The sequence below is a fragment of the Podarcis gaigeae genome (assembly GCF_964106915.1).
Source record: "Podarcis gaigeae genome assembly, chromosome: 5".
In the NCBI taxonomy this organism is placed as follows: Eukaryota; Metazoa; Chordata; class Lepidosauria; order Squamata; family Lacertidae; genus Podarcis; species Podarcis gaigeae.
This window is the reverse complement of record NC_139681.1, coordinates 2382757-2404792: the sequence shown is the minus strand read 5'-3', so window position 1 is coordinate 2404792 and position 22036 is coordinate 2382757. Positions and strand designations below refer to the sequence as shown.

General features: G+C 42.3%; 3 protein-coding genes and 1 long non-coding RNA gene across 5 annotated transcripts in view; 2 read left to right on the top strand and 2 right to left on the bottom strand.

Moving 5' to 3' along the window:
* The window catches only part of PPARA (peroxisome proliferator activated receptor alpha), a 36063-nt gene extending 31871 nt beyond the window's left edge, over window positions 1-4192 (top strand). Inside the window, exon 8 of the mRNA XM_083738833.1 lies at window positions 290-4192. Coding sequence (XP_083594959.1) covers window positions 290-537 — 248 coding nt within the window. The 3' untranslated portion in view covers window positions 538-4192. The remainder of the gene's footprint in view (window positions 1-289) is intronic.
* A 3665-nt stretch (window positions 4193-7857) lies between these two features.
* Window positions 7858-22036, bottom strand: part of LOC310844659 — a 153743-nt gene continuing 139564 nt past the window's right edge. Inside the window, exon 2 of the long non-coding RNA XR_014564217.1 lies at window positions 7858-9647. This is a non-coding gene — a long non-coding RNA (uncharacterized lncRNA). The remainder of the gene's footprint in view (window positions 9648-22036) is intronic.
* Window positions 10089-21860, bottom strand: CDPF1 (cysteine rich DPF motif domain containing 1). The gene is made up of 5 exons (XM_083738990.1): window positions 21730-21860; window positions 18830-19046; window positions 17054-17165; window positions 14549-14926; window positions 10089-13295 (listed from the first exon to the last, which is right to left on the bottom strand). Exons 2-4 carry the CDS (start codon window positions 18940-18942, stop codon window positions 14768-14770), a joined length of 384 nt encoding a protein of 127 aa, XP_083595116.1. The 5' UTR covers window positions 18943-19046; window positions 21730-21860; the 3' UTR covers window positions 10089-13295; window positions 14549-14767.
* Window positions 15396-22036, top strand: part of TTC38 (tetratricopeptide repeat domain 38) — a 72848-nt gene continuing 66207 nt past the window's right edge. For both annotated transcript variants that reach the window (XM_083738792.1, XM_083738794.1), the window contains exon 1: window positions 15396-15494. In XM_083738792.1, coding sequence (XP_083594918.1) covers window positions 15411-15494 — 84 coding nt within the window. In that variant the 5' untranslated portion in view covers window positions 15396-15410. The remainder of the gene's footprint in view (window positions 15495-22036) is intronic.

Sequence of the window (22036 nt, the reverse complement as noted above, 5' to 3'; positions counted from 1 at the left end):
TATAAATGACAAGGCAAAACAGTTTAACAGATCAAAAACATGTTTTTGTCTGTTTAAAAGCTGCTTTCTGTTTATATTGGTCTTGTGGTTTGTGGCTGTATGAGGATTTGAAGCGGGTTTTCCCTAGTCTAGCAGTCTTAAAACCCTACTACTCTCATTCTTGCAGTTAACATTAAGGAGAGGGTCTTTTAGTGGGTCTTTCAGTAAGGTCTTAAGCAAATATAATTTATGGTCACAGATTAACTCTTCTACAATAACTTGATGTGCTTTTTTTTGTTTTGGTGAACAGATCGCCCTGGCCTTGTAAACATAAGACACATTGAAAAGATGCAGGAGAGCATTGTGCATGTACTAAAACTTCACTTGCAGAACAACCATCCTGATGACATCTTCCTTTTCCCAAAGCTGCTACAGAAAATGGCTGACCTCCGACAGCTAGTCACGGAACATGCTCAGCTTGTTCAGATTATCAAAAAGACTGAATCTGACGCACACTTACACCCTTTACTGCAAGAAATCTACAAGGATATGTACTAAGGCTGTTTTTTGTCATGTTTTGTTTTTTGTTTTGTATGACGTGAAAATACAAAAGCAATAGATGGGAGCAAACTACCGTGCACAGTTCTCTCTGTTGTGCTTTTATTTCAAAACATTAGTGAGCTAAAAGGTAGGTAACTGCAATATCATATTTTTCTTGCCAGGAGTTATTTTTAAGTACTTAAGAGAAACTGTATAGTATGTATAAAAAATGGCAATAAGCTGTGATTGACTTGAAATTTGGGCAACAGTGGTAATATCATTTATAGTACATCTGAACTTACTAACAACATACACTTCTTCTGAAGTTTCTGCACTTTTAAGCCTTTCTCCCATCATCTTCATTACTGTAAGAAAGCTAGGTGTTTTGGCCAGGATCCAAAAGCTTTTATGTGATGTCCATTAAAGCTTTAACAGTGTTTCTCCAACAGCAGTCCTCCGTGCTTTGTGGTGAGTTGCATTTTGAAACTCAAAGGTGTTTCAAAAGCAGATTGGGATTTGACATGGTGGGGGCAGAGATGTCTGCCATTGAAATAAGTCATACCCTGTCCCTTAAATCAGGGATAGCCAATATTGTATTCTCCAGATGTTGTGGACTACATCTCTCATAAGCCCCAGCCAGCATGACCAAAAGTCAGAGGTAATGTGAATTGTGGTCCACAATCCACCTGGCCTAGCGGGCGAGGCCCACACTCACCCAGCCCTACTGAAGAGCCTCCTCATGAGGCCAGAGGAACATCGCCCGGCTATTGTTTTATTATTTATTGATTTAATATGCTGTACACCACTTTGAGGTTTTTATTAAAAATATAAAGCGGTATAGAAAATTTAAAAATAATAAGATAAAATATCTGAAGGGCACCCTAGTCACTAGCCCTGCATCTAAAGTACAGTAAGCCCGCAATTTATGCTGGGGTTATGTTCTGGGGATTGCGCTTAAAGCCAAAATTGTGTATAGTCAAAGTACATTGGGCTCCCACACTGGCGGGTAGGATTGCCAAAGTCTTTTCCCCCAGATGTCTGCCCCCTTTTATTTATTTTTATTTTTGCCAAGTACGTAAAACTGAATGTGCACAAGCTGAGAGGTAAATAAATTGTAGGCTTACTGTAGTTTCTTTAGATCCTGTCCCTACCTCGATTGTTTTCCATAAAGGATGCATTTTTTAAAAGCTCTCTTCCTACTTAAGGCTGCAATCCTATGCACAATTTCTGGGAAATAAATTCCACAGATGTCACTGGGACTTGTGTAAGATTGCTGTGTTGTTTTATTTATTTAATTGAAATGAAATCCCATTGGCATGTCAAAGCCATAGTGATATTGGGAAATATATTTAATGATGTGCAACCAGGCCCTCCCTCTTCCATGGTTCATGCCAAACTGCTTATTTCCAGTCAGTTATGCGGGATCAATACACAACATTAAAAAGCCTTATAGTCATGCAGAGCCAATTCATAATTTCTTGTGTATTCTGGCACTTGAGTTTGAATTTGAAACATTGAATTTCTAAAACAGCACTGCTCTGGGCAAACTTCATGTTAACCTGCTGTTTAGTCTTATATTGAACCATAGATACAAGAAAGTTGATGTATCTGACAGAATGTTGCTTCCATACAGCATTGAAACAAGGAATAGGAGTCAGAGTAGTGTGTGCTTTGGACTTGTGGATAATATTCTAATTCAATGCCCTTTCTTCACTACCGAAGCCATAATAGGGGGGGGGGGCGGGGGGGCACATAGAGGCCAAGGTGTTCCAATACTATAACCTAGATAAGTAGCTTACCAGACGCTCAGAACTAATGCAAGTTGTTACACATAGTTTTTGTATTCTATAGACAGAAACCGATCATATAGGTCTCCCTCTCCTGGAACCCTGAGAACTCTTTTTGGGGTGGGGGCTAGGAATCTCATTCAGATATCTCAGAACTTTCACCATTCTACAGTTGCCAGGGTTCTTTGGAGAAAGTGATAACCTTTAAAATGGTATCAAACATGTCTGCAGTGTAGATATGTCCCTAGAGCTCTTTATATCAGATGCATACACAACTTCTCACAACAGTGTTTCCTTTGAGGATGATTTTTAATGGATGCACATGAAAGGCTGCAGATATTACAAAACCTATGCTGGGTTTGTTTGTTTTTAATTCATTGTATTTCTAGGTGTGTGCATTTGATGTTTTTAAATACTACTATTTTATAAGCTAGGGACGCGGGTGGCACTGTGGGTTAAACCACAGAGCCTAGAACTTGCCAATCAGAAGGTTGGCGGTTCGAATCCCCACGATGGGGTGAGCTCCCGTTGCTCGGTCCCTGCTCCTGCCAACCTAGCAGTTTGAAAGTGCAAGTAGATAAATAGGTACCGCATCAAAGTGCAAGTAGATAAATAGGTACTGCTCCGGCGGGAAGGTAAACGGCATTTCCGTGTGCTGCTCTGGATCACCAGAAGCGGCTTAGTCCTGCTGGCCACATGACCTTGGAAGCTGTACGTCGGCTCCCTCGGCCAACAAAGCGAGATGAGCGCCGCAACCCCAGAGTCGGGCACGACTGGACCTAATGGTCAGGGGTCCCTTTACCTTTTATTTTATAGGTTACACACTGCAACTAGTCACATGTGTCTGCTAAAACTGTAATTTGTGAGGTCCTCTGTATTCTTTAGGAATGCTTCATTTGTAGTCTGTGCAAATACCTTATTAGCACACCTGTTTCAAAGATAACATTTTATAAGATCACAGCAAAATCAGTCACCTTGATTTTGGAAGAAGAAGAAAAATCCTAGATCTGCTTTAGTTGGTTATCTTTGTGGCAACTCCATCTTTCCATTAAATATCTTCCCACTAAAATACATGGATGGCATTTGCAAGAGGGGCATTCTGTGATTTTGTAAAAAGTATCGGTTTGTATTGCAAGATCCAAATAGTTCCACCCTTTACATTCTTAATTACTTTACCCAATGACAATCCCTTATTTTTTAAATTTGACCTAGTTTCTGTATAGCTTGAAACAGTGGCCTGCCTCAGGTTTCTGTTCCTGGCTACTATATGCTGGTTTTTCTCCAGATCGTTTAAATCTTTTGTATTTCATAAACCATGGCTTATTAAGACTGAAACCAGTATAAGACTGAAACCTTTGGCTCTCCTCATATTGTGCACCAGCTGTGGCATGAAGAGCCTTGCTTATATTAAGGCCGGGCTCACTCTTGTGTCCAAACTGGAGAACTCTGGCTTAATGTCAACAAACTAGGATCATACCTGGGTTTTTTACCATGTTGTTTTTAAAAGTTTGCAAGCTGCTGTTGGTTTCTAACTGACCAATCACCAGCATTTTGCTTTCTCTCTGTGGCCTTCCATGTAATTTAGAATAATTTAGAATGCTATGGGATGCAGTTGTGGGATGATGTGAAGATTTCTAGTATTTTGTGAATACCTGTGGGTTGCACCTATGAATTACAAGTGCTGAAATAACTTTTGAGAGCCTACAGAACTTCAGTAATATAATATGTTAGTCAGTGGATTTTAGGAGAAGCACTGTCAGAAAGTGCACTAGAAGACTGCTTGCACTATCATTCAGAGTACTCAGGATTGGGACCATAACTCAAGGTGCAATGTTGAAGAAAAAATTGTTTTCCAAAAATAAAATTGGCTACCTCAACAAATTGTGTTGACTAGCTCAATAAATTTATAATATATGACTCAGGGTTGCAAGTCCAAGGTAACTGGAAACAGTTCTAATATCTACTCTCATCATGCAAATTGTGTAGCTTGTGGGTCACACTACTTTATTTTTTGCACACTTATATCCATGTTGCATTATTTCTGTGTATTTAACCTGTGGCACTTTCATTAACTGTTAGCTACTAGTTATTACTTAATTATAATGTGAGGGGGCACTTAAATGCATGGACATTTGAGCTGAGTCTGCTCCCCTCGCTTCCTCGAGCACTTTGGGGTAGATTTTTTCCTATTCCCCAGTGAGCCCATAAAGCTTGACATTTTTCACACTACAGCAAGATTTTGTGTGCCATAGGAGTAGCAAATGCAATTTTCCTGTAAAGTCCCATGTTGTCCTACACGCTTTTCAGTCCTGCAAAGATCTCTCAGCACAAGCAGCCAAGTTTGTGATTTTTCTCTGTGGCCTCTGCGCTGGAGATACCACTTCCCTTCTCTTCCCCTGTGCTAACCAAAACCAGAGAGCTCTACCTAACAAAAATGCTTCTTAAAACAGATCAGTACAGTTGACTTCCACCAAAAGAAGTGGAGGGTGGGCAGTACCTCACGTAGCTTGGGCAGCAATGGCACCACATGGACAACGGCTTTTAACACTGACACAAGCTCACTTTCAATGAGAGCACAGGAAGCAGGCGTAGATGGAGCTGTGGCCCTGTGACTAGATTTCCTTTTAGGCCCATATTTATAGCTGCTGCTTATCAGTGCCTTGTAGAATTTCTTCACTTTGACATCTAGCACCACCTCAGCATGTGATACTGGGGCAGTTGTGCTGTCCCCCTCAAACTGAGTCTCAAATTGATGTTGTTGACTTTGACTTCAATGGGATAATAAGAGTAATTGAGAAGTGAGCCCATACTGATCCTATTGTTCTGTCTTTTCTATATGTGTAACTCTCCTCTGGGTTTCATTTCATGATGTTTCACTGTGACCTGGAAATAATTATATACGGTATGTTGAATTTGCTATGCTTCTCCGTTGTGAAATATATTGGATGTTGTGCTGCTATTATTTAATCAAACGTGATAGTTTTGATCCATTTCATATAAATAATGCCATAAACAAACCTATAGAAAATCGGGGGTGTAACAATTTTTAAAGAAAGCATTGGGTTAAATTTAATTTCTCTCAGTTCTAAATATGCAAATATTTTCAATAATATGGACACTTTCACAGATGAAAAATTGGGAGCTGTATATTATAGCAGTAATGGGCTTGTTTAGAGTTATGTTGCAGTTACAGTTGCCATCCATGTGCACGGTTAGTTCTTCAGTGAGCAAAGGAGACTCTAATATAACTGTTTACAATAGTTATAAACCTGAATTTTACAGTTTTTAGGATTTTTATCTGTGGTCTAGTAGGCATTAGACCCACCAGCTTATTTATGTTCCTATAAACTTTAGATTTAAGTATGTTTTGCACTGAATTTGCACTGCATTTGTAATTAAAAAATATATAGGGAACAATTAATAAGCCAACATTGCTATGCAACCCACTTAATGTGCCAGCACCATTGAAATGGATGGGAGAGTTGCACAGCACCATTCCTTGGTAGGTTGTGCTATTTAATGGTGACTTTTGATTGCCCCAGAAAAGAGACAAGGCATAGAGACAGAGCCGGATGCTTCCAATTATGTCTACTTTGGAGCTAAAGGAAACAAACCTCATATAAAAACATGCTGGTAACTTAAATATTTGTGATTTTAGTTTTATTTGGAAGCATTCTAATATGTTGCCTTGAGCAATATAGGTGATACCTGCTCTACTTGCAATGGCATATACTGATTGATACTTACAATTTACACCTCCTTGTGTAGAACAATTTTAAAATGCGGGCTTGAACCAGAGTACCTAACTGACAACATAGTCTATAACTTTATTTTTCTGCACTGTTTATTTTTTTCTAGGCAGCAATAAAACAACCTGTGAAAAGCTCTATCAGATGTATTATAACTGTATTGTAAGCTTGCTTTCTGAGACTCTGCTTCTGAATCTGTTATGCTCCTGATTCATCAGGCTTTTCTAAAGATGTTTGTTAAATCATAATTGGGAGAGGGGGGAGCAAAGCAAGAGTTAGACGAAGAAAATGACCAAGGATCAAACCTCATGTCTGCATTTAGAACAGTTTTCACAAATGGAGACTTATGAAAGGAAAGATCTTAAGATTTCACCCAAGGATTAATGGACTCAATGAATGCAAGGTAGACTCATTACAGATACGGTGAAGGAAGTAATCCCTGAGCGTCCTTTCTAATTCAATGACTTGTGTTGCTTTTTAAAAGCTTTACTAGCTAATGCCTAGGAAATGTACAATTAATCAAAATTCTATCAACATGTTGATTTCCAAGGCAATGAAAGAAAACAGTTAGGGTTACACTGACATGGTGGGCAAAGAGGAACTGTCATTTATCTAATTGATTCTTTCCAAAACGAGATCCCCCTGACAAGTTGGCAAATGAGATGAAGGGAATCCAGGTTGCTTCAAACGCCCCCAGTTTAGATTGCCACTTGAACAATCTGATGTTTTCAGTTTTTTCAATGCACCTAATGCAACTATATCAATTATCAAATGAGGATTCAGTTGAAGCTGGGGTTTTTGCCTTATTTTGAAGGTGGGTTACTTAAGGAAATACCGGGGATGAGAACTTAACTCCAGACATCTCTCTCTTGTCCTCTTCCCTTAAGAGAGGGCTGGTGGCCTTTAGACTTCCCAGCTCTGCCTTGCAGTTCAGTAGCTTTTAAGGAACTTTAGTAATATTTGTTCAAAACGGAGGGAAGAGAAACAACTCGGGTTCATGCTTCATGACACATGCTTCATGAGAAATGCAGCCCCTCCACACCAATAAAATCACCGGCGGGGGGGCATGGTCTGGTTGGGTTCATCTGTCTTCTCTATATAGGGAACATCACCATGGTCTGATTTCCACAATGATTGGGATACTTTTAGAGCTGCCACTATTGTGAGAATTTGTGCAGTCATGTGCACAGTATCAAAGTTACAGTGGTACCTCGGGATGCAAACGGGATCCATTCTGGAGCCCTGTTCTCATCCTGAAGCGAACACACCCCGTGTCCGCGCAGGATGCGTTTTGCCGCTTCTGCGCATGCGCGTGACATCATTTTGACCGTCTGCGCATGCATGTGCATGCGGCGAAACCCAGAAGTAACATGCTCTGTTACGTCCAGAGTGCAACCCGAAAATACTTAACTTGAAGCACATTTATCCCGAGGTATGACTGTATTGAGTTCTGTAAATAGTGCTTTTCTGCTAGACAGCTGCAAATACTCTATAGATCTCTCTCTCTCTGATCCTAGGGACTTGAGGCGGAGAAGGGAAAAGACTTCTGTTATGTTCACTATGAAAGTGATAGTTGGGTAATACAAAGGGGGCATGTTAGCAGCTTTCCTTTGTTTCCCTTCAATGTGTTCCCTCATCCCACCTCAAGGGTTAACTTATTGCAAGACTTGCTATGTTTCACCTGCTTTTAAGGCAGGGAGCTGAGAAATGCAGAGGCCCTTCCACCAAAGCGGAAAAACAGCTTTTAGGAAGAGAAAATGTGTATTATACTTGCTTTATAAATAAAAACACTTGAGAAATAGTAGTGGTGGAGAGCATTCCAGCTTTAATTGACCTTGCATTAAACAACAAAGCAATGCTTCACAACATTTTTCATAATGTAATAGATGTAACTAGGGAGACTTCATCGTCTAGCACATCTGGATTTTGTGTTGGGTTTTTAATTCAGGTCCTGGTTATTGACCAGCTCAGTCTTTCAGTTCATATGTTAACAACATTCTGGTTGAATAAGCTAAATGCAACTTCAAGCTTCATAAAAGCTACCAGGATTAAGGCATGGGAAATCCTAGACATGCAGGTAACTTCTTGCTTTCATTTATTACCAGTTAATAGCTATATGCATTGCTGGCTGAAGTGATCAGTTACAGGGTTAAAGCTGTGAAGCAGGGCAGCAGAGCAACTTGATTTTAAAAATGTTTTCCTTAATTCTATCCTGTCATGTGCTTTTGGAGTGATCTGCAGGTTCAGAGCCTTAAGAAATTTTGAACAGCAGTATTTAAGTACAGTATCATAGGCAATACTACATTCTTTGATACAAATGTATAAAAATGAAATAACTTCACACATATTTTGGATTATTTGTTTTAAACTTAATTTTGGATTATATTGTGATGTACAATAGCCTGTGGAAATGCATCATGTTGTTCGCAAAAACTGTTGAACAGGTTTATGAGATTGGTTTACATCATTCTCTGCATTTACGGCTAGAGGAAGTGAAAATGAAACAAGCTCCTTTAAAAAAGAAGAAAGGGGAATTTGCACATTCCCCCACTGGTGGGAATAGATAGTGTGCCTGGCTGCCTGCAGGGGGCTGGACGAACAGTCTATATTCTTGTACATTGCTTCTCTACATGATGGAGCATTCTTATGTGCCTTCCTTAGAGTAACACTAACAATGCAATCCTAGCATGTTCACTCAGAAATAAGGTTTTGCTGAGTTGAAAGGGGCTTACAGGATTGGAATCTTAACTCAGGTTAAATTCACTAATAAAACAGCTGCATGTAGTAGCATTTAGATGTGGGTATGAAATCTCTTTAGTAAAATATGAATTTTATAGAGGAGTAACATTGAATTCTTCCCTTTTCTGCTTGCAAAAAAACTCACCCAGAATATTTAAATCTGGTCAATCCATTTTAAAATAAAAATGCCTATTAATTGACAATGTATTTTTCTAATTTTTGACTGATTTTCCTGTTCAGACAACAAAGGATTGAATAAGAAAAAATGTATTTAATGAGTCTGCTGGAATATTGTCCAAATCTGTGTGTACTTTAAACTCTGTAAGGACTGATGAATGTATGTAAAAACACTTCACAGTGTGATTTTTGCCTTAATGGTTTAAAATAGTCTTTCGTAAAATAAAATATTCATTTAAAATGTATCTTGGTTTTTATTGTTATTACTTTAGATACTGAAAGCATTTTTACCCCACCCTTTTGCCACACACAGTACAACCACAACCCTTAAGCTTATTCTGAAACACATGACGCACAAGAAAAATGTAGAAAACAAACTAACTCTGGGCACTATCACCCCCAGAGGAACACCTCTCCCATTTAACGACAGCTTTTGCTAGCCTCTAAGACAGGGGTGCCCAAACTTTTTTCAAAGAGGGCCAGATTTCATGATGTGAACATGCTTGAGGGCCAACCAAAGATAACCTTTTTTTTAGGATTGAAGTGAAGTTTTTTACCCCAGGAGTTTTTTTACCCACAAGGGTCAGATTAGGCCCCAAAACGGACTTGGTACATGCCTGCTCTAAGAAAAATCATTGCATCTTGCACTTAATTGACTGATTATATTCCTGTGCTGCTTTTTGTTGAAATGAATTCTAAAGCGGCTTGCAAACAATAAATAACAGTAAAATGATAAAACACAATAGAACATCACAAAAACAGCATAAATAACATAGAATAACTAACAAATCATCAGTGAAACAATTGCAATCTAAAAAAAAACACTGTTAACAAAGCAACAAGTGAAAACGCCACCACAATTAAAGCAAAAGTCATATATGATTTTCCTTGGTAGTGAGAGAAGTTGGGCGTGGTTGGTTGTCTTGGCTGTATAATCAAATAGAAAGAACTCCAGTGACACGGGTGTAAAACCACACATGCCCACTCTTAAGTATTACCACCCCACCTCCCTCTCCCCCACCTCTCCCCCTTCTTCCCCAACAGTATTCGAAACAACACATTCTCACATCAAAAGTAAAGAAGATTCTACAATTTGGAAAAAAGAGAACACATGTTCTTTTGTAAAACTAGAAAATCTTTATTTGTCCTATTTGATTAACAAATCAATACTGCATTTATGAGCTATAAAACAGTATTCATAGCAACAGGAGCCAAGAAACAAACTAAGCAGGGTTAAGTTCAGGCACACTCCACACCCCCATGACTCATAATCTTTCAGTGCATTAAAATACCCTTGCAAATAATGCCTGTGGCAGCAACTCCCTTCTGAAGGTTCCTCAGGCTGCAGGTGGGGCAGCACAGGTGAAACCAGCCCCCCCCCCATGGCAAAGAGAGTCTCCAGAGGAAGAACTGTGAGGGGAGAAACAGCTCCCCCATGAAGACCCCTAGGGCTGGAGGGTGGGGCAAGACAGGTGTAAAAAGGCAGGTTGCAGAATTTTTTTAATATAGCAAAGCACTACAGTGCTACACGAAAGAGCAACTTTTAAAATTAAAGGTGATAAAATTCTGCCTGCCACAAAGGCTATATTGAATGTGTGACGAGCTGTGAAAGGGTGACCTGCTCACATCCAAACCACACCTCTTAAAGCTTGAAACAGTAGAGCTAAGGGCATCTATAACTTTAGGGATTGTGCTCCTCTTCTACATTTCTCAAAGCCAGACGCAGCCTTGGGAAACAGGATAGGTGATGCTAAGTGAAGAGGGCATGGCTGTTCTCCCTTAAACGCCTTGTGTGGAAGCACCTTCGATCCATGCAGTAGTTGCTCAATCACTATTATTTCCTCTGTTTCTGATGTTAAAGAGGTGATCACTGGTCTCTGAAGTCAAAATGTCACCAGCTGCACACAAGAGGGACCAGCACGGTTGCAAAAGTACAAAACATTTAGGAACAAAAGCCATCCCACTGAAGACTTGAAGTGTTTGATGTGCATGCAATATTGGCTGAATGTTGGAGGAGTGGAAAACAGGTGGAGGAATAGAGAGAAGTATCCTGAAATGGAGCACTTCATACTATGACATTTTGTAAGTTCCACTTTACTTGCTTATAGTACAAAGATTAAATCTACAGCAGAAATCACTTAAATTGCACCTTCTACTCTAAAATGCATATTTCTATCATATGCTACTGCTTAAAGTTCAAGGCTTACACAGTACTTGTCACATAGGCTGCTGAACTTTTGTGTGACTAGAATTTGTGGCTCCATTGTATAGAAGACATGCTATGTGTTCAGCAAATATTGCACTAAGATGACAGGCCACAATCTTGAAAATTTCCTGCAGAAGTCCCACTGATCTGAACAGGAGATACCAAAGAGAATTTAGTTTCTCTAAAATTCAATAGTTTTGCATTTTTTTTATTTTTTAAAAAAGTTTCTTTACAATTAGATGTATTATTTTGTATTTGATCTTTCTTGGTAGCCTAATTTAGGATGTTTGATCCCTTTGCTCATTATTCCCCCAATTCATTTGAGACTTCTGAAGATGGTAGTAAAACATGTGCTTGTTAAAGAAAGCTTTTTAATGAGTGACCTGTTTGACACTAAGCCAGTTATTCAGTCTTGGGATTGGGACATATTCTGAAAGTCAACATTTGCCAAGTCAACCCCTGAAAATTACACTTTGCTAAAATAACATACAGGGTTGTTGTTAGCCAATCATAAATATAGCGTGCATTTTTTAAAAACAATCCTACAATATCATGACTTATTTGCTACCCTCTGGTGGTGACATTTAACACAGTAGCAAAATTATATGCACGTTACTTAGAGATATGTCCCTCTGTTTTCAAGAGGGCTCACCTCCCAGTTTTTGTTTTTTTTAGGATTGCACCTTTAGGATGCCTCCAGGTATGTGTGTGTTGTGGGATCTGTGCTCTCAAACACAATGTTTTTGCTGCATCCATATGACATCATGGTAATCAAAATGCCAGCCCACATTTTCCCCATTTAATTTACTGTTCTCTTTTCTGAGGTAAGTGTAAAAACACCACCACCTGCTGTCAATGACCCATTTGCAATTTCTCAGCAAAACCTTTATAGTATGAAACCCCTATGTGGTGCTCTACTACATCACTTAAATTCACTGCACCTATGCAATATTTATCTATGAAACACCCTTAAAATGTAGTTTAATATCCAATAGCCAAGAGGTTCAAGACAGACAGAGAGGAAGGTCATTCAAGCTATTGTCTGTTGATGTGTTTGGATAGGCTGTGTGTGCTAAAGAGAGATAAGACTGGGCATGCAATGGTTATTAAAATACAGCTCCAACACAAGCAAGACTTCTGCAGTCCACATAATTTGCATGGCTTTGCTTCCCCCTAACATTATTCATTTTATCCTTTCTTGCATAATTCTGGTTTTGCCAGTTGTGGAGAAGAGCAAAGGCACTGAAGATCTGCCCCTCCCAAATCACTGGGACTCTTGCATTGCTTCACTTCCCAGCTTCCCAGCTTTCAGAAGCAATGTCTCCAATTGCAGGTCTGTATTTGCAACTGAAAGAGGGTGAAGTCTTCCTTTTAACATAGCAAGCAAAATGAAGAATGGTGTACCCTGTATCCTGTTCTGTACTTTATGGGAGTTCCTGTGCAATTGCAGCTCCTACAGAGCCTTAGGAATGGGCTTGGTCCTTTAAGTGTAGTTATTTCAATGCAGGCTTCCATAGTCATCGGCTGATAGATATGGACTGCTGAATTGTTGCTCTACCTGAACTACATTGAATGAGGCAGGATCTTGCTACTTTTATTTCTTATGTTTTTAACCAGCCCTTCTCCAGCATACCTACTGGCTACTGTCTATGACAATGATTCACATAAAGGGGTAGCAAATGAGCTGCCTTGCGTGTTCAATTTAACCAACACAATTTTCATTGTTGAGCTGGAGGATTTAACTATTGATAATATCCCCTGGCATAATTATAAGATTTTAGCAGCTGGAAAAATTCTGAGGTACAGTTAAAATGTGGTGATAGCATAGGGAAGTTGGAGTCAAGCTGAAAGTCATGACGACCCTTCATTGCCCCAAGGTGGTAAGTTTTTAATAAAATATGCAGAGAGGTGATAGAACAGTCATAAATGCTCGTTAGTTATATGTATGGTAATCACAGTTCATTATTCTTCTAATCTGGTGATAAAACTTACCTATTTAATCAATCAACAAGTCTAAACAGGAAAACAGCTCTGTCTCATGTTGCTCAGGCTTGTTTCCTTACTTGCAGTGCAAACTTGTTCAGGGCATGCCTATTGTTTAGTCAGAAGTAAGCTGCACTTATGCTTAAAATTCTACAAGGCAGGCTTAAGCAGTATGTGGACCGAGAACTCCCAGAAGTGCAAGCTGGTTTTCGAAGGGGAAGAGGAACCAGAGACCAAACTGCAAACATGCGCTGGATTATGGAGAAAGCTAGAGAGTTCCAGAAAGACATCTACTTCTGCTTCATTGACTATGCAAAAGCCTTTGACTGTGTCGACCACAGCAAACTATGGCAAGTTCTTAAAGAAATGGGAGTGCCAGATCACCTCATCTGTCTCCTGAGAAATCTCTATGTGGGACAAGAAGCTACAGTTAGAACTGGATATGGAACAACTGATTGGTTGAAAATTGGGAAAGGAGTACGGCAAGGCTGTATATTGTCTCCCTGCTTATTTAACTTATATGCAGAATTCATCATGCGAAAGGCTGGGCTGGATGAATCACAAGCCAGAATTAAGATTGCCAGAAGAAATTGCAACAACCTCAGATATGCAGATGATACAACCTTGATGGCAGAAAGTGAGGAGGAATTAAAGAACCTTTTAATGAGGGTGAAAGAGGGGAGTGCAAAATATGGTCTGAAGCTCAACATCAAAAAAACTAAGATCATGGCCACTGGTTCCATCACCTCCTGGCAAATAGAAAGGGAAGAAATTTAGGCAGTGAGAGATTTTACTTTCTTGGGCTCCATGATCACTGCAAATGGTGACAGCAGTCATGAAATTAAAAGACGCCTGCTCCTTGGGAGAAAGGCGATGGCAAACCTAGACAGCATCTTAAAAAGCAGAGACATCACCTTGCCAACAAAGGTCCGTATAGTTAAAGCCATGGTTTTCCCAGTAGTGATGTATGCAAGTGAGAGCTGGACCAGCAAGAAGGCTGATCGCCGAAGAATTGATGCTTTTGAATTATGGTGCTGGAGGAGACTCTTGAGAGTCCCATGGACTGCAAGAAGATCAAACGCATCCATTCTTAAGGAAATCAGCCCTGAGTGGTCACTGATCCTGAAGCTGAGGCTCCAGTACTTTGGCCACCTCATGAGAAGAGAAGACTCCCTGGAAAAGACCCTGATGTTGGGAAAGATTGAAGGCACAAAGAGAAGGGGACGTCAGAGGACGAGATGGTTGGACAGTGTTCTCGAAGCCACAAACACGAGTCTGAACAAACTGCGGGAGACAGTGGAAGACAGAAGTGCCTGGCGTGCTCTGGTCCATGCGGTCACGAAGAGTCGAACATGACAAAACGACTAAACAACAACAACAAGCTGCACTTTCTTCACTGGGGCTTTCTGCCATGGCTGTGCTGCCTGGGGCTGATGGATGCTCTAGTCCAAACACCTGGTGGGCACCAGACTGACACACTGCATTGCAGCCTCCATACGAAAATTAAATCCTCCATCTGAACTATCTTATAAAAACTGTTCTAAAAGACATTCATCAGACACAGCTTTATATTTGTTACAAAAAAACACACCTGGGCCAAAAACAACCTAGCTTTTCTTCAAAGTCTTGGAATCTCCCTTTTTTGAAGATTGGTGTTGAGAATGAGTTTTTTTTTCCAAATCTTGCCTTATTTCCACTGGAAACTCGTTTAAGTGTAACTTAAGACAGGGGAGGCAGAATCGTTTTGCGTAGAAAAGGCTACAGTCCTGAAAAAGAACAGAGAAATTCCTAAACTCACCAAACTTAACACAGGCATAGTTGTGACTAACTCATTTCTTAGCTTTGAAACTCAAAGGACTCGAGGATGCTGCTGAACTGCTCCAGTGGCGCCTCCTGCTCCAGAACCCCCCTTGTGCTCAGCAATTAAGATGCATACAGATCCAGCCACTTCTTAAAATTTAACAGCCAGTCTTGCCATCTGGGGTGGCTTGCGCTCCACCTGCTTGTATGAACTCTTTTAAACGTTCCTCACAACCAGCCTCTGTTTCTTTATTACATTTTACTACACCAATTTTCAGCAAGTGCAATACACTGCTGGGCCCACACCCAGTGGGGCAGTAGCTCAGTTGCAGCTGGATTGAGGGTGACTAATTAATGAAGCAAAATCTAAGATCAAAGGGCTCTTTAATCCAGCAGGAGAATTAAGACGTCTGCAATCCTCCTCCACTTAAGGAAATCGTGGTCAAAGACATGGTGAGGGTCACTGGCCGTGCAGCCCAACCCTGTTCATGTTTACTCAGAAGTCCCACCATGGCCAGTAGAGCTTTCTCTACTGTGCACAGGATTGCTTTTTAATTTTTAAAAATCTGCAAATCCATGGTCTCTCAATGGCTAAATGGAAGCTCCAAGGTCAGAGGCAATGAAAAGCTGAATTACCAAAAGCTGTGGGCAAACAACACAACAACACTATTCTTGCTTTCAAGCCCTGCTCACCATCTTCACTGCAGCCTTTATGGAAGCTTACCTCATGCTCTCTAGCCATTTGGAACTACCACTCCCATCACCCCTGACCCTTGACCAGGTTGAATGGGGCTGGTGGGAGCTGGAGTTGAACAGGGCATCAGAGTGTAGAAGTTTGACCTAGGGCCAACATTAATGGAGCCTTGGCCTGACTGCATGGGGCTCCCTGGTCAATTACAACTTGTGCAAGGTCTATATAACGAGCCTAAGTAAATATATTTTGCTATAGGCCAATGAAGGGTGTATGATCCGTTCCAGGAGGAGGCCAAAACTGATTCCTCTCAGACTTGCTTTGAACAAATCTGGAATCCTTAGCTCAATATCTTTTTAGAGAACTGGAAGCGGGGAAAGAAATGGGTTATGAATTACGTTTTTCATAAAATCTTACAGTTGGAAGGGAAACATTTAGCATGTAGCAGATGTGATGAAACAGTTCCTCAAGTTGCACAACTTGGGAAAATCGTTTTTCCTGCAACGCCTCATGATGGCTCCTTATATCCACAACACCTTCTTCAAGTAAGGGCTGCCTGTCATGACGCAACGTGTAGCAATGAGGCTATAGGAGATAACATCCAGAGAAGCTTGCAACACCAAAGCAACCCACAGATCTTCATCACAAGAGAAGCCAAACAAAGCTCAAAAGCTAAGAAACAGTCTCCCAAAAGGACTGTGTGGTTTGCTAGTCCTGTGCAAATGAAAATAAAGGGCAGAATTCTTGTTGCTCCCCAAAGCTCTAGAAACACAGCCTAGGGGAGAAGTGCTAGGGGCTCCTCAAGGGACACTCTCAATGCTTCAGCAAAATCCAATTTTTAGGATTCTTTGGAGGAAGTCACAAAAATGAAAATGGCATAAAACCAATATACATATGCAGTATAAGTATTCCCTTCATGGTCAAATAATCCAGGCATTAGATATGGCATGTTGCTATGGTGAGCAATGTAAATAACAGGCTCACACGGGGCAGTGTGACTGGCACCAACTGTCCTGAGATCACAAACACGCCCACCCAGTAGTTAAGGTCCTGTGGCTCCAGAGCATATTTATGAAGATTCAAGCAGCTGAAGGGCAAGTATGAGATGGCCAATTGTTCACCTGCTGGTGAAGACTTTCTGTTGAGCCTGGGAACAGAATGACCCTGAACTGTTGATAAGAGAATGACCCGAGAAAAGGAGCACTTAAGGTGTTGATCCTTCAAAGGGCCATTAAAAAAACTGAATTATGGAACTGTATTTTGAAGTAGTATATAAAAGGTAATGGCAAAGCAAGGGTGGAAAAAAGGTTATGTTCCACTTGGCTTGATTTTCAGCCTCTAGGTCACAGCTATGAAACTAACATCAGAGATATAAAGGCAGCAGGCATCACGTGCTACTTACTGTGCCAACACACACATGCTTGCAACACAAACTGCACTGAGATCCAAGTATGAGGAATTTGTCCTTGTCAGAGGTGAATGGATCCTTCATGACGTAGCATTCCTCCAGAAGGCTGGGAAAGAATCATTCCACATTTTAAAGAGATAGCACTGGCAAGGAGCAACTCACATTCCCATATCCAGTCTTAAGGACCAGGTCAGTGGCTAATATTCAGCAGGGACTGTATCTGTACTGAGTCAAGGGCTGGAGGGCTAATGGCACTGAGTCAGGGCAGAGCCATTTTCAGAGGAGAGGCATGATACCCTTCTCACAGGCATTCCATTCACCCCTATGGGAAACAGAATACCAGGCCTCCCTCAAAAGTGAACAGGAATGGAAGCTTTAGCTGAATCCTTCCCTAAGCTCCCCTCTTCAGCTGACTTTCTCAAGACGAAGGCAAAGGCTCTAGAGTGCCACACCCCCTCCCAGCAAGGATCACAACAGTGGAGATGTCAGGAGTTGCTTTCTTTCCAGCCTTCAGCAACCAACTCCCGTGCAGGAGCCAAGACGCAGGCAAGTAGGAGTGAGCAGCTGAGGGGCAAGACAAGAGAAGGGATCTGCCAGAGACGGCTACCGTTTTGTGCCCTCTCTGGAATTAGCCTGCTGTTTCCAAAGGACAATTCTCACACTCCAAAAGGGCACAGAACAACTTGCTCCTGCCTTTGGCAAAGACCAGATGCTGAATGCTCCGGGGACCAAAATAGATTTTCTCATCATGAAACTAGGGGACTCTTGAATGCAGCTGAAAAACAGTGAAGGGTCACTGTGAGGTAAAGGAACAGTTTTGTTTATCACTGACAGGTAATTTGAAAATGATCCTTCACCCCACTTCCTGCAAAAAGTAAGGGATAGAAACATGGTCCCCATTTAAATATCAAGCTCTCAATAAAACTGTGTCCCATGTTAGATGGCAGCAGTTTCCGCTGTCTTATTAGCAAGCCATTCTTGAATCCATAATGCAGGATTCTGCAACCTGGTGCCCTCCAGATGCTTTGACGACAACTCCCTTCAGCACAGGCCAGCATGGCCACTGCTGACTGTGGCCACTGGAAGTTGTAGCCGAAAACATCTGGAGGGCATCACTTTGCAGTAAGGCCATAGCTATAGGTCACACTCTGGAACTTTCATTCTCAGTTCTCAGGAGACACTGAGCAGAGCTCAAGATTTCTAGCAGGGAATTCTTGAGACCCTCACCAAGTATAATCTCTGGATCTCTTGAGAAGTGAACTTATAAGAATCAGTTGTTCTTGGATGCCTGTTTGCCACATTCATACTTTATGACATCAGCTCAGCTTGAAGGTGCCACAAGGCTCTTTGTACTTTTTTGAAAGCAAGACTCCTCAAATATTTTGGTCCTAGCTACACATTTGGCAAAAAACACATGACTGGGACTCCCTTTCTCTGTGCAGGTGCAGACACAGTTCTCAGAAGACACAGTTGTGGGGAGGTGCTTACACACATAAACTGTTACTTTTCCCAATTTCATAGGAAAATCTGCTTGGGGTGTAGCAAGGAGAAAGCAGCAGACAAAGGAAGGGAAGGGAAGCCGGGGACCACCCATCACGGCTGCTCTGCAAATCCCTGCAAAAAGAGACCAGGTGGCTGAAATTCCCACCTCTGGGCTAGCCACTGGCCCTCAGCTACATGGCATTGATCATTCAAAGGAGCTGCTTGCCATAGTGGAGATGCTATCATTGGTGGACAGCACAGGGAGTAAGTGGTAAGAGATGTACTTACGTAACACAGGCAGCATTTGGAGGTTTCTGTCCGTAGTAGCTGTACGGGGCAGTTAATCCACACAACTCACACTCAAAAGTGCCACAGCACTGGGACTCCTTGCTGGACTTCATCTGGGAATGCTGCCGACCAAATGCCCAAACAGATGGATTTGTACATGGAGCCACTCAGCTGGTCCAGGATTGTCCAGAGTGGTCCACATGTGTTGCACCTGAAACTGAAAGCTAGACTTGCATTAGCAGCACCCCATGTTCTTACACACCCAGGGAGGGGGAGGGGGGACCAATCACAGTCCTGGGTCTTAATTACCTCCATTGTCAGAGGCAGAATGCAAACAGTGAGGCCTCGCATCTGGCTGGCCGCCATACAGGGACAGAAGGTGGGGTGAGGTGGGCTTTTGATTTAAATAGGGATCTTCTCATCTGCTCAAAACAGTCAGCCGTTTCATAACATCTCAAAGCAGCCAGTGTGGAATTAAGATGGGAGTTATTATTTGCTTACTCTGAAAATGTGTGGAACTCATGTCACCAAATATTTTGGGATTAGCAGCTGGGGATAAGACAAACCTAGAACTTTTGAGTGTTCGAAGCAGACACCACCTTTTACAAAGAGCAAGGAGGAAAGGTCTCTTCCCCCAACAGGTACAGAAGAGACAGCAGAGGAAAGGAGGCAGGGAGAAAGATTGATTAAAGAGAAATGGAGGTGGAGCATTTAGTCGCAACAGGGCTGTGTTGTGCAACTGCTGTGACCGTCTAGGTGGCTCCATGTGAAATCCTTAAACGAGTTAACCATGATTGGTGTAGAGTATAATGAGATTTCACTGAGATGATGTTGAACCAGTAGGAGATTAGACTGTCATTATCATACAACTATTTGCACTAGAAGACATGCTATTTACCACCATGCGCCCAGTTTATATGCTCAACCAACTGAGGGTTGTGATTTCCACAGGGTGGGAGCACTGGGATACGATGCTTGAACATGCTGGGCCAATGTCCTTCACCTGAAAAGTGTTGTGGGGGGAGGGGAGGATAGTCACACAAATCAAGCCTAAAGGCATAGAGGCCAATGCATGTCGTGGCCACATAACACATGTGCACTGCTGGGAGGGAATCCTCAGGCATGTGATGTGTGAGCTGGGCACCAGTAAGGATGGAGGTTCCTTCCAGAAGCTCTCTTACAAATCCAAAGAGAACAGCGAAGTAAGGTGGGCAGGTATCTTCTCCTCTTCTTATGCAAGCCTTTAAGAGTGACTATTTTTATGTGGCTTTTATTTCTCCACAGCTGCTCTTTATCAGCTAATTGTTCTGCATATTAAGGAAGCACAAACAGATGTACTTTGCACAGACAAGCCTGAACTGAATCTTGGGCTTATGTCAGGGAGGCCTTCCATACCCTTTATTTAATTTTACCAGATTAAATTCATACTGGCACTTGTGGCCTTCCTCCGCTGCAGGGAGTTCGCACACATGGTTATTTAAATGCCAAGGAGGACCAATTAGCATATTTACAGCTTTGGATAGCAGAGTGTTCTCAGGATCAAGCTGCCCCCATCTACCCCTGAAGGTGTAAACTGCCTCCTCACCTCCATTCAGACATGATTAAAGGGGTCTCCAAGGTATTAGAAAGTAGGAAATGGGATGCAACAAAACCCTCAAATCATGTTGTTAGAGAGGAATAAAATAAGAAGTTAGAAGAGCACAAACATTGTATTAGCTGCATATATGCTAACCATAGCATGTGCATCAACAGCAAAACATGGAAGTCTGCTATTTTATCAACTCTTAGTCAATGAGGAGGGGAAATATGTGGACTACTATGTGGATGAATAAGATCGGGGCCTGTAAGCATTTGGGGTTGGTGTGCTCATCATCATTTTTTCATTTATTGGTAATTATATTAAGTAACTCAATTTGCAAATGTAAAATGAAGGTATCAGATATTTATTTTTTAAAAGGGGTGTTGCATTACTAGCTGAGGGAGAAGCGACAGGGATAATCCCATATGCTCAGCTGGTTGTATCCCACCAGCATTTGTGGAGCTGACAGCAGGCCCTTCCTTCTTTTCCAAATGTGTGGTCTGCGTCAGAAACAGAGATGGAGAGGTGCAGGCAGGTGAGAAAGACCAAGAGCATGAATTTGTGGCCTGTGAATGGGAGGGAGAGAGGAAGAGGCATGGGTGGTGATGAGACCTGTCCCAGCAGGACCTTGCAGACTGACCACCTGACGCAGTCTGGGTGTGAAGAGCAGCAGCAAATGACCCTCTTCTAATTTTGTTATGCCACAAACCCAAATAGCAGCCAGTTTGTGGTACCCACAGCATTTTCTCAAACTTCACTATGTGCCCCTTGGTCCACAAAGTTTGGCAGCCCCTGCACTCAAGGTCAGGAGCTCCTTCAAGAATCCCACTCCGCCCCAGTAAGAGAACCGTGACTGTCGGAGGCTGCCCTGCGAAGGTGTGAGCACCGTTGCCCTCTAGAGGGCAGGAAGAGAACTTCCCGGTGAGCAAAGGTGTAACGAGTAAAAACTCACAAAGCCGGCCATTACATTCTAGTTGCAATTCCGTTATTGACAAGGACATGTCTATCTCCACATCTGTTTTTCGTAGACCTGGCAGCAATAAAACTGCTAGCACATTGGCAAAGTGAAGCGGGGGCCGGTGTGGTTTCAAATTGGATGGGGGGGGCGCATGTTGAAACCTCTAGATGGGCCTGGAAGGGACCTGGGGATTGACTAAGAAGCGGCGGGAAGGAAGAGACACTTGGGCAACGCGCAGCTCCGCGCGCAGGAGGGAGACGCGGGGGGGGGGGGGCGCCAAGCTTCTTCCCCACATGGCGCTGCCCTGCAGCAAGGCGGGCCCCGATTCTGCCCCAGAGCAGTCGAGTCCGAAGGGTCACTTACGCTCGGAGCTCCCTGGCCGAAGGGGCCACTTCCTAAGGTCCGCTGCCCACCGGAGAGGGCGCTCTTTGCGCCTGCTGCAAACAAAAGAGCTTTACTTCCGAGGAAGCAGCAGAAAGAGAAGGCGTGGCTTTGCAACGCAGCTTCGCGTCAGAACCGCCTCCTCTTTTCGGGGCTCCCGGCTCCCCTGCTCCGGCCCCGGCGCCTCCTTCCCAGGAGCGGGAGAGGAAGGCTCCCTTCGGGGAAGCAGCTGCTCGACTTGACCTCTTCAAATTCTGAGCTCGTTCCCTCACTCGGACGCAAGTCCCAC